The sequence below is a fragment of the Ylistrum balloti genome, unplaced genomic scaffold, assembly GCF_031769215.1.
Source record: "Ylistrum balloti isolate Yb309-2 unplaced genomic scaffold, AGI_CSIRO_Ybal_v1 Utg370488, whole genome shotgun sequence".
NCBI classification, from domain to species: domain Eukaryota; kingdom Metazoa; phylum Mollusca; class Bivalvia; order Pectinida; family Pectinidae; genus Ylistrum; species Ylistrum balloti.
In genome coordinates, this window is record NW_026782318.1 from 914893 (window position 1) to 934327 (window position 19435).

At 34.8% G+C, this 19435-nt stretch overlaps 1 protein-coding gene across 1 annotated transcript in view; it reads right to left on the bottom strand.

Annotated features, from left to right (window-relative positions):
- The window catches only part of LOC132555430 (cardioacceleratory peptide receptor-like), a 39144-nt gene that overhangs the window by 12382 nt on the left and 7327 nt on the right, over positions 1 to 19435 (bottom strand). Inside the window, exons 2-4 of the mRNA XM_060219778.1 lie at positions 17849 to 17990; positions 11528 to 11877; positions 7107 to 7248 (exon numbers count right to left, since the gene is read on the bottom strand). Coding sequence (XP_060075761.1) covers positions 7107 to 7248; positions 11528 to 11877; positions 17849 to 17990 — 634 coding nt within the window. The remainder of the gene's footprint in view (positions 1 to 7106; positions 7249 to 11527; positions 11878 to 17848; positions 17991 to 19435) is intronic.

A 19435-nucleotide genomic window follows, 5' to 3' on the forward strand; every position in this document is an offset into this window, starting at 1 on the left:
CACTATAAAACAAAGTTTATTCACATGCAGAAAACTTTTTTTCAGTTTTGCAAAAACACCAACGAGACATATATTCATGCGATTCTGCCCTGGAAAACATATAGCATTGATATCTCTTCTACATAATTGTAATAATTCAAGACAACTTTTATATGATATATTATCATATTTATTTTTGACATGTAGCTTAAATAGAATTTTAACAACGCACACAGAATTCATATATATATATGTGTGTGTGTCTTATGTTTTGCCTAGTCAGTGAAATTGAAATAAAATTATAAAATATTTCGTACTTTTGAAGCGGAATCATGTAACGTTGTATATTTGTCACTGGGATGAAAAAAATAGCGGTGAATTTGTATGTATAAATTGTAAATTGACCTCGTCAAACAGCTCAGGACATTAAATAATTCTACAGTATATATAGTTAAATCTTTATTTGCTGTGACAAATGGCGATCACGACGATACATGAGTGAAGCCATATATCCAGCGAAATGGATTGCCATGGGTCCGACCATCGACATTTTCTACATTAAGATGTACATCTAGACACGAACCTGGGTAACCTAAGCCGGAAGAGCGTGACACTTGCTATTTCTATTCCTTCGTCCGCGGGAGTATGTAATGAAGAGTATCGGCCATAGCTACGCCAAATTTTGTATAACATAAATAACGTTGTGTTGACAATTGTCTGATGGATAAGTCTGGAATCAACAACACATTATTTCAACTAACGTCTGTTTCACATATGAAACGAACTCGCAGTAATAGCAGTAATGTTACACACAGGCTTCTTAGGGTCGCCATTTTAAGATAGTTTAAAAACGTATTTATGGCAAATAAAAATTATTTCATCGTTATTGTTGTGTTATTTGTATCTGTCTATAGAAAGATTAACGTTTTTCCACCTGGAAAATGATAACATTAATTTGGCTATAAATGTTATGGATTATTTCGCGGAACAATAATGATGAGTAAACATTCAACATCGTCGTGTTTATATTTTGTAATTTCGTTATTCGACTACCGACGTGACTTTGAGATACATCTTCATGTACTGTGACATCAGTGATAATTGATGGCATATTTTCACCTCGAAAGTATTGAGGTTATTGTTAACACTGGTTTATTATTGGTGTTGACAGATATGCCGCCATACCATTTGCCCGTTGACAGTTGAAACCCATATTCATTGTTTAATGTGTATTTCTTCTTATTTGTGTCGTTAGTTGCTAAGCAGTCGTGTAATATGGCCTCTTCATAGCTTGTCCTTCAAACTTTATGGTAGCATTTGACATTTCTTTGGCTCGATGGGCTAGACAGACAGAGACGAGGCTATTAAGGCAATTTATAGTGACAATTGTATCTGCTAAAAGTGGAGTGTACGAGACCGATTTAAAAAACTGTTGTATGTGATCTCTGTTATATATAACCCGTGCTTAATGTTGTATGCCATATGTAGAACAGCACAGGGATTTCACGCATATTCTTTATTTTAGTCTGATTTGCATATATGCTTTGTTGAATGAGTTTATTGCTGATATCGTTGATGTTGAGTGTTCAGCTGAAAAAATTATTGAATTACATTACAGCTTTAGTGTCGAGGTCCTGACTGCAGACCAGACCAGGATGGCTGTACAATGACTGTTGACCAAATCTAAAGATGAAAAAAGGCACGGAGGAAATACAAACTGAGGTAAACTGGTATCTCAGTTACAGAGTAAATACTGAGGCACAGTATGGAGCTCTACCATCAGTAAGTTGCCCATAGGCCCTCATGTTACATCCTATGCAGGCTCAAAACCAAAGTTTCCTTTAGGTAGAGTCAGAAGAAAAGGAAGGGGAGTGAAGACCAGACCAAAAGAGAAGAAAAACAAGAAAGTACCAGAATGTCAACATGATCGTAATCCATACTCAAATTCAATAAATATAAGGCAAAATATGAACAAAAGAAAAATTTCCATGGACATTCATGAAAAAACAAGGTCATTAAGACCAGGTGTTCCGTAATAGTAAACATCTTCTTCTTCATCCACAACACCCGCCATGTAAACATTGGTCGATTCATGTTTCTCAGATGTAAAGGTATACAGCAACATGACCAACAGGCTAGCTAACGAGCATCAAACACGTGCAGCTTGAAATGATACACCGAAATAGAATATTTCTCAATGAGATCACAATCGTAAAACTGACCCGCAATTTTTTTCTCAATCTGCATCTTTTGAAACCCTGTATTACGAGTTTGTCCTTCAGTTGACGACTTCTTGCACGAAAATCATGATAATTGGAACTTTATAAGCAAGATCTTATAGACCTCATGGGAAACTAGCAGGTTATGCTAGTGAAGTGACTAATCTTTGATGTTTTCAGTATGAGATGTGACAGGTGAAAATTTCATGCGAAAGTGATTACATCTTTTGTTTAAACTCTTGTACATTCGCCGGATAGTCTGTATTAGATACCAAGGACACATCCACAGGAGATCGAAAGCATAGATGATATATATAAATACCACAGGGCTAGTCACAACTATTGAATTAGTGACGGTAATGACTTTATGCAATGTCTTTAATATTATATTCAATACAATTCATGATTAATAATATGTATATAATTTATCATGAATATAAGGGTTTATCTGTGTTCCGTCTTGACTACAATAAATTACTTTAAGACAAAGCGAAACTCGCTTTGAAAATTCTTTCTGAATATAAAAAAATCAATATAACATGAATTTAAGAAGACATTGAAAACTTATAAATATGAAATATTACTATTTTGTTGACGTATTCATATGTGTTCCTTTTCTACACTCATTTCAGTATAAATACAAATATGTGTTTAAGGTTGTTCAGTCCACCAATCTAAAATAAGGAACAACGCAATAAAATGCTTTACAAAATCTGACGTCAATACAATTATCCTTTATCTATCTCGCTTTCAGTACTGACAGAATATGCTCTTGTTGTCGGCGAATGAATCGTGACGTACTTGTTATCGACTACGAGCATTATTTCATATCAGCCAACATAGTTTGAAACATGTCCTGTCATTCGTTGGTTACCAGAATGGAAATGTCAGAGTACCGCATCCGATTGTGTATTTCTGATATTTACAGCCAATGTTTCTCTATTATTACAGTGTAAAGATATCTCCATAATGATGACCTGAATGATATGTTACAAGTGCTGATTAATGGAAAGTATTGCTATTCCGGCGTTGTCAAGTATCGTCGGAAGAAAGCCATATATTTTGCAAGCTAATTGGGGTCGCTGACGAAAGAAGAGTGCTACTTGACACTCTTCTTATTTAAATGTGTCCAGTTATGATGGAATCGGGTCGAATGGATTGTTATATAAATCAGACTAATACTATTTACGTAGCTATCTATATATAGCGCATCGTTTTAGAGTAAAACTAGAAGTAACAAGGTACCCAGTTGAGCTTTTGGTGATGGAACCAAATACACTGATAAAAATAAACCATAATGTTAATTGATGATGGTGTCACTATATTATTAGATCCATTCTAAAACGCTAACACACTGGAATATCATAATTCATACAAAGAAGCATAATACGAAACCTGATAACTGTAAACCGATAAGAGGCTAACCTGTTCTTACTGCTAATCAAGGTAATAGCAATCAACACCACTTAGACTTCGCCATATCTTGTTCATCTGATTTTGGTTTTTTTCTAATTCCTATGAATAACCTTCAAGGACATCAAGGGTAGGATAGGAAAACCCTTCATGAGACTTAATATCAAAATCAAACAAGGAAGAAAGAAAGTGTCGTCAGACTGATGGAACATCAGTTTCAGGATATGATTAAACAAAAACAGAAAGAGCATATTTAGAGCGACAAGAACGTCAAAGCAGTCAAGAAGCTGACAATCTAACAATCCCTGTTTTCAGGAGTACCACTAACTCGAATGATAGATGTGAATTAAGAGAATGCCATTAATAGGCCATATGGGAGATTATATGAATGTTTATCATATATTTCACGTCTTACTTCTCCATCGAGACAATTAGTTCACGAGAAGTCGGCGCAAAGGACACATTTGTACCTGACACAGGACCGTCTGTTGGGATTTGGAAATAATCATGATCACAGGAAACGTTGCTTGCAGAAATTTGGATACACGTTATCACCGTGTTAAGATTTCTTATACTGTTTGGATATGAATACAAGTTCTGATGTAATAAAAGTCTCATATGTTTCATTATCGACGTCTGACTAGTGTCTCTTATGCGAAATACCATTCATGAACAAAACTGTTAGATTATTAAAATGGCGGACATTGTGATGAAAGTAGTACACAGGAGTTTAAATATTAAAATGTAAATAATTATCATTTGGACTTGAAATATACCACAATGTAAACAGGGCAAAAATATGAACATGTTCTGTATAATACTACATGACACATATCATGTTTCTTTTAAAAACTGCAGTTACCAATTCAAAGGGAGGACAGTCCGACCGATTCTCCTTATTAATAATCAAATGCAAAGCTTATAGCATATGCCAACAAAATATTGAAATAAGTGTTAAGTACTCTCTAACCAACGTTCTAAGCAAACTAACCGCACCAAACCCCGTCGCCACTTAGCAAAAAAGGAGCAAACATTACCACCTGATTAGTATTTCACAGAAAATGCAATCCTGGGATGATTAAATTTCTAAACAATGTCTTCCTTGAGTTTGATAGTTTCCATCAGAAAAGTAACTAAAGATCTCGGAATCAAAGCCACAACAGACTTCTTCTTCAGTCGTAACTATTTTCAATAGGGTCCGCTGATGCAATTTCCGGACGAGATTCTCTCCATCTACCGATAAGCACATCCTTCTATGCTCAACTTTTGTTTTTATGCGCGCAGTTCCTTAAATATTCGAGAAGCTATCCCTACTGTAAAAATCTTTGATTTGACGCAGTGGATATTTAGGGTTCTGCGAGTTGAGGACGTTGTCTTGCCTATGTAAATTTAGCGTGTGTAGGGAAAATCCTGGTATCTATTATTAGTGACACTTGATCAATAAGTTCGACATGATTGCATGGTTTACAGGTAAAATTACAATATCACAACTATAGTTATCCTTGTTTTGTCTTCTTTGTTCAGATGTGTCACCATGTTGTAAAAGCATGTACCGGATATTTCACACCTGTACCTAATGGAAGGTGTGGGTTATAAATTACTCGCTACCATAGTCGACTACACACCAATACCCTCTCAATAGTTTTTTTTTATCTTTATAACAATGTCATTTCAAATCCTTGTTTTTCTCATATTTCACACAGATTGCAGCATTATTACCAAGATAATGTAAAACCTCTTTTACTTTGAAAAGATTTCATTTCCAGTGACTAAATTCTATATTTCCTTATCACAATATGAGACATTTTAAAAAAGAAACATCCCTCGAAAAATACACACTGGAAGTATAATTTGGGTGAAAAGGCTTCATTTATAGAATGGTTTTAATAGTATACATATTCAATACACTTAGGGATGGAAAAATCTGGTGTATGAACAGGTTTTAATATCCTGCATCTTCAAACTTTTTCAATCAGAATTTACAATTCACTTATGGTTTTTCTTTTTAAAATTTTTCTCTAATATAAGTCAAAGATTTTCTCTGGTACTCAATTTTTTATTTCTTCTCTAGCAATGGTGCGTAAATTAAATAAAGTTACCAGACTTTTTATATCAATATTATAGTTTGATGATTTTTAGTTAAAAATCCTTAAATCATCTCCATAGAAAAATAATGCTTGTGTCCACTATAGTGGATAATGATAGACTGATATCTACAATGGGTCAATTCCCAATATCGAGAAATACTCACTCAACAGAAACAGTGAATTCTACAGATAGTAATGAATAGGGTATGGCGACTGAGAAACTGGTGTTCGAGATGGTAAGTATGGAGTTAATCTGTTATTGTATGATTTTTCGTCATCCATGACTTATTGCACCCATATTTTCGCTTGGATTCAATATATCCCTTGTTACTTGTTGACAATGAAATGACCCATACAGGAGAATGATTTCTTCCTCAACACGATATAGGAATAAGAGTCTGGTAGAACAATGACCAATTCACTAAATCGTTCAAGATGACAGAATTCCCAATACTTTGAAATTATTTCTCTGCACAATAGACAATGAGTGTTGTTAGTTTGAAATCAGTTGCCTTTACATGCTACATGTAAATTTTAGCATTCTTGATAATTCAGCAATATAATTATTATGCGCGAAAAACTCCAATATTAAAACTGCGTTAAAAGTTCTCGTTTTACAGTATATGGAAATCTCAAAGAGAAATTACGACAGCTGACGGAAAAGTTTACGACACAATATATTTTTAATTGCGATTAAAAGTGATATGTGTTTATACTATATTCTTCAATAAGCCTAGTAGTTTCGTTGGTTTAAGTTCCGATCTCCAACTAGGCACGTGACAATAATTGAATTGATCTACATTTGCATATTGGATGTGTCTGCTTACGCCTGCCTGTATCAAACATTCGACCTCATTGTCCTTGCCTCATTCAAGGTATCAAGTGTTTCGATGGTTCATGTTTTGGCCTTGCTTTTCTTTTATTTCATGTAACGCTATGCAATTAGTGTTGAAATAAAATATATAACTAATCAAGCACTGAGGATTTGACTGATGACTCATTTGTCAATGTTTTGATAGAAGGTCGTATTCCATAGATCTAAAATACACAGGGACAAGTCTGATTTTCTTCTGTCTGGCAATGCTGTAATGTTCTGTTATTGCTTATCTTTTTGAAGAAATTCGAAACACATATATACCATTATACTTGTTTCAGATCAATGTTAATCTTCCGTTTTGATCTGTATTAGAAAAATAAGCTGTATGTGGGTGTGTTAAGCCCAAAATAATATCAATGTTATTCATGTTCGGCAGAAGGTTGCCGTGTAATCACAGGAAGAATAATGATATACTATTTAAGGCCTTCATCTGATATCGTCAATGATGTTTAATCTGCGTCATCACGTGCAAGACAATTTATTAAATATCAAAGTTCAAACTCGCGTTAACATACAATATCATAATCTTACCGGTGTGTTCATGCTTCCTTAATAACACGCCTTGTCTCCCTCTTCTCCATATCATAGCAACGATAGTTGAATAACAAAGTCCAATTATCAACACTGGCACGAACATGTTCACAATGGCAAATAGCAAAATCATGGGCTTTTTCTGAAAATAAAGTAGAAAAAATCATAACTTTTAATACATGCGTTTCGAAGTGAGCAAACTTTACTTAATATATGTATGTTTAACACAGTTCTATAGTTTGTCATACATAAGAAACAAACGATTAAACATTTATTCAAGTTTGCATCAAGTACATGAGAACCATTGAGAAATGTTTGTGTATTCAGAGCTATGGCATCATTAAGAGTAAAGAGAGAGTTAAGGAGATGTCTTTGATTAGAGGAGAGAGGACAACGGATGAAGAAATAATTACAACCCTCTTTAGGATGTCCACAATTAAAGGCAGCGCTATTTACCAGGTGAGTAGTAACTAAATACGAATTAAGATTACTATGTTCTTAGTCGACAAAGAATTAAGTTTATCTTTCTGTTTCCATAATGTATTTTTACTGACTTATATATGTCTCGTGGAAAATGGACAAGGTTTTTTTTTTTTTTTTTTTTGGGGGGGGGGGGGGTGGGGGAGTTATGTTGCATTGCTGAATTCTTGTCAGTGGCACATCAAAGAGTATGTTGTGTCTAAGGGGATAATGATCAGTATCAAAAAACGTTAGGTTGAATCAATAAACCTCTATGTCTTTAAATATTACAAAAAATGAATATTTTGATTTACATGCCTCCGTTTTACTAGAGATAGCAGGCCAGACTATATAGACGTGTACCTCAAACCAGGTGTTATGTGTGTTGTCTCTATTTAGATTAACTTCCTGATGCTGCATTCTCGTTCCGTACAATTTGCTCATACTATATCAGCGTATTTCAGAATAGGACGACAAAATGCATTATTTATTAACTCAAGTGATTCTCTGTCAGTTTTAAATTCCAACATCCTGAGTATATTTATTCGTTTGTATGATTTCTCATACGGTTGATATGGTTGAACCAATTAGCGCCACTGTTAAATGTGTTACCAAGATGTGTAGGACTACTAACATATTTAATGACTTATTTGTTAAAATACAAGTCAGGAAGCAACATCTTGGAATCGATCCGCCCAGAAAAGATTCAGGACACAGCCTTTTCTAGATTAAAAATAATACCCCATCCACTAGCCCAATTAAAAACTTTTACCAATGTTTCGATCATCATTAAATTAACTGTTCACTGTCGACGGATTGTCTAATTTTCTTTTTGAATAGAATTTTCTCTACTACATCACTAATATATCATTATGTTCTAAGGTCGACACTTGTAGAATTCATCATGACACTGATTAGCCTATCGCTGAAGGGCATGGAGCCGCCCATATCCAGATGCGTTGTGTAGTTGTAATGTTGTACAGTTGAGACCAGCCTATTATCATATGACACTACAATTTTACTGTTGCGAAATTGCCAGTTATTGTATAACAGGATTTTTCACGACACCTAAATTACGTTATTCGTGGTAATTTGGTGATATAATTTTTGTAATTTCTGTAATTCGTATTAATCCTCCGATCGATCAGGTTACGGGGCCTTTAGTTATTAATGTTCATTTCATAACCAACTGTTACATTATCATTTCATCAGACAAATGACACCTTGTGCGACACTTATTAGCACTGACGTGTAAAGTGCACTGGGTGGTGATAAATTTAGGTCATTATTCGCCTGTGAACAACACTGTGTATTGTATGATATCATTATACAGCTGAAAAATCTTATGAAATTATCTCACAATATAACTATTACGTTGATAGTTGGTGTCTGTAAACTGACAACATATGCTATTGCAATTCTGATGAAATAGATAAAAAAAACATGAAACACACTAATATGGCAACAGAATTATAATTTAAACTCAAAGAAGGAAAGAATTTACTGTTGTATATATAGGGAAGGAGCGAATGGGAACCGATTGAGATGGACAAGAAAATTTGTAATTTTTTATAAATTGCATTACAAACAACGTCATTCCCTTGCATATAACGAGTTGATAAAGACATTCATTAAATCATAATTATTAAGTAAATAGGCTCCATGGCAAAATGAAATTACAATGAGATTTTGTCGCTGGGGAAATCGGATTCGTTAGGACAAACATAACGCTAACCCATTAAGCCCTGTTTCCATGTTGTTTTACGTCCCTGTAATGTCGTTTTCAGTTGTGATCAAGTCCAGACATGAATATACTGACGACCTTCCCTTTGATGTCGTTCGTTAAGAATCTCATCTCAATCAGAGGAAACAATTTATTCTGACAAACGGATATTGATCGTTATAACATCATGAAACACGAAGGAAATCGGAACTGAAACCCGATATTAATCGCCTGATCTTAAAAATGGAAATTGTCTGCATTGTCCAAAATTTCCTTTCAGTGGTTTTTGGTCGAATTTCAGGAAAACGTTTCGTCATGAATACACAAGGGATTTGTTCTTCGAACAACTTTACCAACTTTTACGGTAAAATCGTCAACTTCCGTGCAAATTTGTTTCCGTAGGTTTCGTGACTATATCTAGTATGGATAAATGAGGTACACAGGAGATAGCATTTTATTGAAAAAGTTGAGCTCCACGAAAATATATATAAAAGTGGGTCATTTTCACACTGAAAGATGAACCTTGGCGTCGAAAAACTTCTTTCCCTGTGCTTTATTTTGGGGTAGGATTTTCACTACACTTTATTTTGGGGTAGGGTTTTCACTATACTTTATTTTGGGGTAGGATTTTCACTATACTTTATTTTATGGTAGGATTTTCACTACACTTTATTTTGGGTTAGGATTTTCACTATACTTTATTTTGGGATAGGATTTTCACTATACTTTATTTTGGGGTAGGATTTTCACTATACTTTATTTTGGGGTAGGATTTTCACTATACTTTATTTTGGGGTAGGATTTTCACTATACTTTATTTTGGGGTAGGATTTTCACTATACTTTATTTTGGGGTAGGATTTTCACTACACTTTATTTTGGGGTAGGATTTTCACTATACTTTATTTTGGGGTAGGATTTTCACTACACTTTATTTTGGGGTAGGATTTTCACTATACTTTATTTTGGGGTAGGATTTTCACTACACTTTATTTTGGGTTAGGATTTTCACTATACTTTATTTTGGGGTAGGATTTTCACTATGCTTTATTTCGGGATAGGATTTTCACTGTGCTTTATTTCGGGGTAGGATTTTCACTGTGCTTTATTTTGGAGTAGGATATTCACTATGTTTTATTTTGGGGTATGATGTTCACTATACTTTATTTTGGGGTAAGATTTTCACTATACTTTATTTTGGGGTAGGATTTTCGCTACACTTTATTTTGGTGTAGGATTTTCACTACACTTTATCTTGGGGTAGGATTTTCACTACACTTTATTTTGGTGAAGGATTTTCACTATACTTTATTTTTGGGTAAAATTTTCACTATAATTTATTTTGGGGTAGGATTTTCACTACACTTTATTTTGGGGTAGGATTTTTTCTTTATTTTATACTTTATTTTGGGGTAGGGATTTTCACTACACTTTATTTTCACTATACTTTATTTTGGGGTAGGATTTTCACTATACTTTATTTTTGGGGTAGGATTTTTATAGTGCTTTATTTTGGGGTAGGATTTTCACTGTGCTTTATTTTGGGGTAGGATTTTCACTGTGCTTTATTTTGTGGTAGGATTTTCACTATACTTTATTTTGGGTTAGGATTTTCACTATACTTTATTTTGGGGTAGGATTTTCACTATATTTTATTTTGGGGTAGGATTTTCACTGTGCTTTATTTTTGGGTAGGATTTTCACTGTGCTTTATTTTGTGGTAGGATTTTCACTATACTTTATTTTTGGGTAGGATTTTCACTGTGCTTTATTTTGTGGTAGGATTTTCACTATACTTTATTTTGGGGTAGGATTTTCACTATACTTTATTTTGGGGTAGGATTTTCACTATATTTTATTTTGGGGTAGGATTTTCACTGTGCTTTATTTTTGGGTAGGATTTTCACTGTGCTTTATTTTGTGGTAGGATTTTCACTATACTTTATTTTGGGTTAGGATTTTCACTATACTTTATTTTGGGGTAGGATTTTCACTATTTTATAGATATACTATTTCACGTATTGGTGTTAACCGCGGTGTATCAGGATTACTTACTATATGTTTTCTTTAAAACCTTGTTTCACAAAAGGATGTTTAGTAAAACGGGTACGGGAATCTCTTGATAGTTTCCGGATGTGGTGGTGCCCAGGGTTGTTTTCTGTGTTAATTAGCATGTGTTTTTACAATTCTATGTTAGTTCGCGGGACGGTTTATTGTCCTTTGGATAAAAGTGTACTTACCATATGTTCTGGGTAGGCTATCTCACAGAATGGTGTTTCATGACGTGGAGTGGGTATTCCTGTAAGTATGTCGGCGAATATTGGATCATAAATACCCAGCATTGCAGCGATGACCCAAGCAAAGCTGACCAACGTCCACTGGTAGACAATGCCTCTCCTGGTCGCGGACAAGGGTCGTGCGATAGCGTATAATCTGTCAATACTTAACACCACTAACATATAAGTCGAGGCGAAACACACCACCAAATTTAGATACTTGATAAGTTTACACATAAACAGACCAGCAAGCCAGGCGTCCAAGAGTCTGTCAATTACAGCGGGGAAGATGTAGAAAACAGCCATCAAGAAGTCTGGAAAATACAAATTACGTTACAAAAATATATACAGGTTTTTGTTGTGTTAGCAAAGCATGATTCAGTCTTCATTTGATGATAATATTTCATATGCTCTATCAGTAGGTGAATTCCGATGTTCTCAGACATATAACTTAATTAAACGATTATATATACGCCTTTTTTATGTAATTTTTTCACTCAGACATTCACAATTCGTTATACTTACATGGTACTACTCTGGTATTGTTATCATTATTTATTTTACATCATTTTAAAAATCAAGTGTTCATGCCACATGTTTTACTCAAATTGATAAATACTCTAATGTAAACAGTAACAGAAAAGGACCCGGATTAAAGAAATCACTTTCAGACTTATGTTCCCTACAAGCAATGGTTAATGGTGCCTTTTGTTAGAGGTATAGCTGAACGTAAATGTGGCAGCAAAGTGATGATAAATCTTAGTAGTAAACCACATCATGTCACGTGTTTTCTGACCAGTCAATAAAAAGAGGATTAGTGTATGATGCATTTAATTCGATATTTGACTCTCATGTAGGACGTTCTAAATTTGTAATGAAATGTCAAATAAAATTAGGTGTCTTTTCCTTCACTCGAGATAGTTAGTTTTAAGAGTCACAAAAACAAAACAAAAAAAATCCCCACAAAAAAACAAGCAAAAAAACAAAAACAAAAAAAATCCAAAAAAACACGAACTTAAGCGAGTGTTTTTGAAACTTTTGAAAACCACAAGTTTGTGTTACCTGTTTCTACCACAACAATTCTACAGTTGAATTGACCTGCTCTGTACCGAATGTGGTTTGTTTACGTTACCAGTTCGGGTGTAATGAAATGGCCTTAAGTGAATTACCGAATTACGTGAAGATGTCGTAACTTGTTACAAGCTATAATGGGACATAAATTGGTTTTTCATTAAATGAAAGAAAAGGGGATTAGAAGTTAGATTAGAACTCTAATCATTATTACAAAATCAACCATGAATCACTTATTGTGCATTCTACAATTTTCTTCGGTGCGTGAAGCGCTGTTTTGTTCGAAGTTCCTTCTGACAGCCAATTAACACATGGTTATAACATGTCTGTTTGTACATCAATTGAAATTGATTTAACTGACGTCTAGTTAAAGGCATGCTATACATGGTTATAACATGTCTGTTTGTACAACAGTAGAAATTGATTTTTCTGCCGTCTAGGTGAAGGCATGCTATACATGATTATAACATGTCTGTTTGTACAACAATTGAAATTGATTTTTTACCGTCTAGTTAAAGGCATGCTTTACATGGTTATAACAGGTCTGTTTGTACAACAATTGAAATTGATTTTTCTGCCGTCTAGGTGAAGGCATGCTATACATGATTATAACATATCTGTTTGTACAACAATTGAAATTGATTTTTTACCGTCTAGTTAAAGGCATGCTTTACATGGTTATAACAGGTCTGTTTGTACAACAATTGAAATTGATTTTACTGCCGTCTAGGTGAAGGCATGATATACATGGTTATAACATGTCTGTTTGTACAACAATTGAAACTGATTTTTTACCGTCTAGTTAAAGGCATGCTATACATGTTATAACATGTCTGTTTGTACAACAATTGAAATTGATTTTTCTGCCGTCTAGTTAAAGGCACGCTATACATGGTTATAACATGTCTGTTTATACAAAAATTGAAATTGATTTTTCTGCCGTCTAGTTAAAGGCACGCTATACATGGTTATAACATGTCTATTTGTACAACAGTAGAAATTGATTTAACCGACGTTTAGGTAAAGGCACGCTATACATGGTTATAACATATCTATTTGTACAACAGTAGAAATTGATTTAACCGACATTTAGTTAAAGGCATGCTATACATGGTTATAACATGTCTGTTTATACAACAGCTGAAATTGATTTAACCGACGTCTAGTTAAAGGCATGTTTTACATGGTTATAACATATCTGTTTGTACAAAAGTTAAAATTGATTTAACCGACGTCTAGTTGTCTAGCTGAAGGTATGCTATACAGAATAGTATATGAACTATAGATGTTTTGGAATAGGTCCTGCACCAGATCTGGGTTGTGACCGATTGTGGTTCTGAAGATGACTATTATATATCAATCACTGTTGAGAATTATGTATCGTGTTAAGTCCTCAATGACGTCACAGACACTGCTACATGTAATGGTGGTATATCCCCGTAAAGCAGATTTCAAATAGCCTCGCTGTTTACAAAACAGTAGACCGGCGATGTAAAAGAGGATTTATTACACAATGCTATATCGTTGAATTCACTCATTATTTTTATTATTTTTTTTTTCATTTTGGTTTAATCATATATTTTGACCATGAATTCAGACTAATATGAAGTTTATCAACCCTTGGTTGTCACACTGCCCGAAGGTCTAATCCTCTGGTAATATGTGGACTTTCTGGTCCAGTAAATCTTTATATTACTCCTCACCAGGAAAATAATTGTAGACTTCAAAGCTGACACTAGGAAAATTATAGTATTCCATTGCAATAATTACTTGTCTTCTGGAAGATAAAATCTTGTTAACGTTCTTGATATGATTGTTCGCCGCTGTCTGCATTTGTGAGTCAAATTGAGAGATTCCCTTTCTTTGCAATGACCTCTGGGACGTGAATTAGTCAAGGTTATCGATGGTACTTCAATCCCCCGAGTGGCCTTTTCGAGTCAGATGTTTGTTTCATGAAAGATACAACTTTCGCCTATTCAGCTATGATTTCGGGTGGGGTTTTTTGTTGTGACCTTGATGATAAAACAATGTTCTCAACAATCAGCTGAATGTAAAGACTTGCAAATAAAATTATAGCAGTAATATTATAGAAAACAATAAGATATTTAAAATTGTCCTACATTTTAGCAGTAAAAGTATATAAAAAAAAAACATTTCGTTTCTCGCCAGTTCTAACACAATTCAGCTCAAAGGCACTAGTGGAACTGGGCAAGAAGCTCAATTGTGTTTTTTAGAGATGGTGGTGATGGTGGCTATATTGGAATTCGTGCATACCCGAGAAATAGCGACAATTGTTAGGACCATCTCAAGATCATTTCAGTCAAGATTGGGCTGAATCCCAACTTTGATACTTGAAAAAGCAGACGTTTAAATCTGATGATGTTTAGCAAAGTTATAATTATTAGATTGTCCTACAAAATAGCCATCGTGACTAGGAAGTCAAAGATGTAAGGAGACCAACAACAGGTAACAACAGGAAGCAAAAACCGGTATAAAAAAAGATATTGTTTGATTAAAATCAATTACATAGAAACAATTCAAGAAGTTTAAAGACAATAAGGTCAAGCGTTGCAGAAGGTAACTTTCTTCTTACTGCATCAACAACCATGACAAAATCATGTCATAGATTTTTATTTTTATTTTTATTCTCCATGAAATATTTTTTAGATATTCCAGTTTCCTTCCGTGCTATGTCACCAGTCCGGGTCACAATGGTGATTTTTGATACTTAATATGAACAGTAGATTTAAAAGATATTTGCATCAATACCAAAAATGTCATGAATGTGTCCTAAATTTTGGAATCTTTGACGAGTTTACATCACGAGTGAATATACCCAATACACTTTTTTTGTTTCTTTAACTTTCTATCGACGTGTAGGAGTAGAGTTCTTACTGAGTTATGAGAGAAGTGAAACAGTAGACAAATTAAAGAGATAATGTTCCGACTAGTTAATGGTTTCCCTGACACACTGCTGTTCTGTCTCACACCTGTTAGAATAAGCAACATACGATTCACCTTTTATTCTAAACACGTTCTGACACTTCAATAGACAGAAAACATACACAAAACAAACTAAAATTATCGACCCAGACAGATGACCAAGAATGGTTATTCACACGAACACTGCAGTGTATCATAACAACTTGAAACAGACAGGATATGTAGTATATACATTACGTTGTTGAAATCTAAATGAAATAATTGCCAACTGTATGCAATATTCTGACTTTGAAATACATTGTTACACATAAATGTTCATACAATTTACATATATTCATCGGTTAGCGGTGAAAATAAATTGAGTTACTTTCCCGGTCATCCGGGTTTTGACTCCGAATTTCTTTGTTTTCTCCAACAGTTAGGTTCCTCAATACGTCCTAACTAAGCTGATAAATTACTAAAAGCACAACAATGTCCGCTTTTCTGATTTCTTTGGCTTCAGTGAATTATATGATTTGTCTTCCATTGGCCTACTGTCAATTGACTATTGCACGTCTCTATCACATACAGAACGCTTACTCTTCCGGAACACATGGTACTATTCTCATTGTACTTTTTCAGGAGTCCCGTCGTGTAAATATTTGAGTTTGGATTATGATCATGTTGAAATATAAGTATTTTGTTGGGTTTTTTTTTCAATCTAATTTCGTTATTTAAACTATTGTCAGATCAACTCACCAGGAGATAAATAAGAAATAGCACAAATGAAACACATGAAAGCAAGCAACACTCGTATTGACAGGCTCTTAGAATAAGTGTCAAAGTTATTGTCATGGTCCCGGCTTCTGAATCAACATCAGACAGACGTTTGTGTCAAATAGAAAAAGCCGCTGCTGATGGTGAATCAGAACAAAGACAACCCACTGTTTTATAACATAGTTATGACGGAAGTCACACAGTCATATATATGGAAATATCTCGATATGTCTTACATTTTCATTTTGAATCATAATAACATTTTGTTCCTTAATTACATAAATGTCAGAACTTGTCTACTTATACAGCCATTAAACTGGAAATCAAGGTCAGTTTCCGGTACAAGGTTAAAGGTCATTTCCTCTATCTTTATATGTGTGTCATAGACTCTGTGTTAACCTGACAATGACATTTAGCCGCATTAAACAATCGATATTTACTTGCAATGAAACACTGGTCTTATTTCCTTGTAATTTTTCAGGAGTCTCTCTGTAAAGTTTTCTTTTGTTCTTATTTTGCCCTAGTTTTATTGAATGTGAGTTTGGATTATGATTATGTTGACATGTTGGTATTTTGTTGTTTCTGTCCTAGTTTTATTGAATGTGAGTTTGGATTATAATTATGTTGACATGTTGGTATTTTGTTGTTTCTGTCCTAGTTTTATTGAATGTGAGTTTGGATTATGATAATGTAGACATGTTGGTATTTTGTTGTTTCTGTCCTAGTTTTATTTAATGTGAGTTTGGATTATAATTGTGTTGACATGTTGGTATTTTGTTGTCTCTGCCCTAGTTTTATTGAATGTGAGTTTGGATTATGATTATGTTGACATGTTGGTATTTTGTTGTTTCTGTCCTAGTTTTATTGAATGTGAGTTTGGATTATAATTATGTTGACATGTTGGTATTTTGTTGTTTCTGTCCTAGTTTTATTGAATGTGAGTTTGGATTATGATAATGTAGACATGTTGGTATTTTGTTGTTTCTGTCCTAGTTTTATTTAATGTGAGTTTGGATTATAATTGTGTTGACATGTTGGTATTTTGTTGTTTCTGTCCTAGTTTTATTGAATGTGAGTTTGGATTATAATTGTGTTGACATGTTGGTATTTTGTTGTCTCTGCCCTAGTTTTATTGAATGTGAGTTTGGATTATGATTATGTTGACATGTTGGTATTTTGTTGTTTCTGTCCTAGTTTTATTGAATGTGAGTTCGGATTATGATTATGTTGACACGTTGGTATTTTGTTGTTGTATTTTGTGCGGAGGCCTGAGAACCTGGGGAAGACCCAAAAGATCACAGAGTCAGGTGACCCCAGCGATCCCGGTTGCCTAGATGAAGGCGAACGTGGCCTTCATACATTAATTACATAACAATGGGTTCTTTAATCAAACAGTATTAATCATTATTAATTGTTTTTTCCCTTTTCTAGTTTCCTAGACCTTTTTAAAAGTGAAGATATACATACTTGGCTTTTTTAAACAAATGGCGGAAACATCGTGAGTAACATTCTTACCTGATATTGCTAAATGAAGTACGAAGAAGGACATTCGGTTTCTCTTCTTGTTCCTCAACAGTAGTCCTATTACTATCGCGTTCAAGGCAAAGGCAAATACAAACTCCGCACAGATAATGCCAGTGGCGATGTTCCAAAGAAGCTGTAAAATAACAGGCATTAGATTATCATAAGGTAACAGCAAAAACGGCACAAACGCTTAAATCTTGGCCAAAGGAGTAGACAGTAAAACCCATTCTTTAACATATTGTTGGGGGTGATACTACCATGTGGAGGTTATTGTTGGGAGTCATACTACCGTGAGTAGGTTATTATTGGGAGTCATACTACCGTGTGTAGGTTATTTTTGGGTGTCATGCTACCGTGTGTAGGTTATTGTTGAGGGTCATACTACCGTGAGTAGGTTATTATTGGGAGTCATGCTACCGTGTGTTGGTTATTATTGGGTGTCATGCTACCGTGTGTAGGTTATTGTTGGGAGTCATGCTACCGTGTGTAGATTATTATTGGGGGTCATGCTACCGTGTGTAGGTTATTGTTGGGAGTCATACTACCGTGTGGAGGTTATTGTTGGGGGTCATACTACCGTGTGTAGGTTATTGTTGGGAGTCATACTACCGTGTGTAGGTTATTGTTTGATGTCATACTACCGTGTGTAGGTTATTGTTGGGAGTCATGTTACCGTGTGTAGGTTATTGTTGGGAGTCATGCTACCGTGTGTAGATTATTATTGGGGGTCATGCTACCGTGTGTAGGTTATTGTTGGGAGTCATACTACCGTGTGGAGGTTATTGTTGGGGGTCATACTACCGTGTGTAGGTTATTGTTGGGAGTCATACTACCGTGTGTAAGTTATTGTTTGATGTCATACTACCGTGTGTAGGTTATTGTTGGGAGTCATGTTACCGTGTGTAGGTTATTGTTGGGAGTCATACTACCGTGTGTAGGTTATTGTTTGATGTCATACTACCGTGTGTAGGTTATTGTTGAGAGTCATGTTACCGTGTGTAGGTTATTGTTGGGTGGAATGCTACCGTGTGTAGGTTATTGTTTGATGTCATACTACCGTGTGTAGGTTATTGTTGGGGGTCATACTACCGTATGTAGGTTATTGTTGAGGGGTCATACTACCGTATGTAGCTTATTGTTGGGGGGTCATACTACCGTGTGTAGGTTATTGTTGGGTGTCATCCTACCGTGTGTAGGTTATTGTTGGGGGTCATACTACCGTGTGTAGGTTATTGTTGAGGGTCATACTACCGTGTGTAGGTTATTGTTGGGTGCCATGCTACCGTGTGTAGGTTATTGTTGGGGGTCATGCTACCGTGTGTAGATTATTATTGGGGGTCATGCTACCGTGTGTAGGTTATTGTTGGGGGTCATACTACCGTGTGTAGGTTATTGTTGGGGGTCATACTACCGTGTGTAGGTTATGGTTTGGTGCTACAGTGTTTGGTTTATAAACATTCTGCGTGATGATATATAAAAAGATGTCTTTGTGTGGCCCATCCTTTGTAGGTGTTGTTTTTTTATAATAATAGCTGCTTCTAGGCCTAGAACCTTAAATAATCAAATAAAATCCAAATA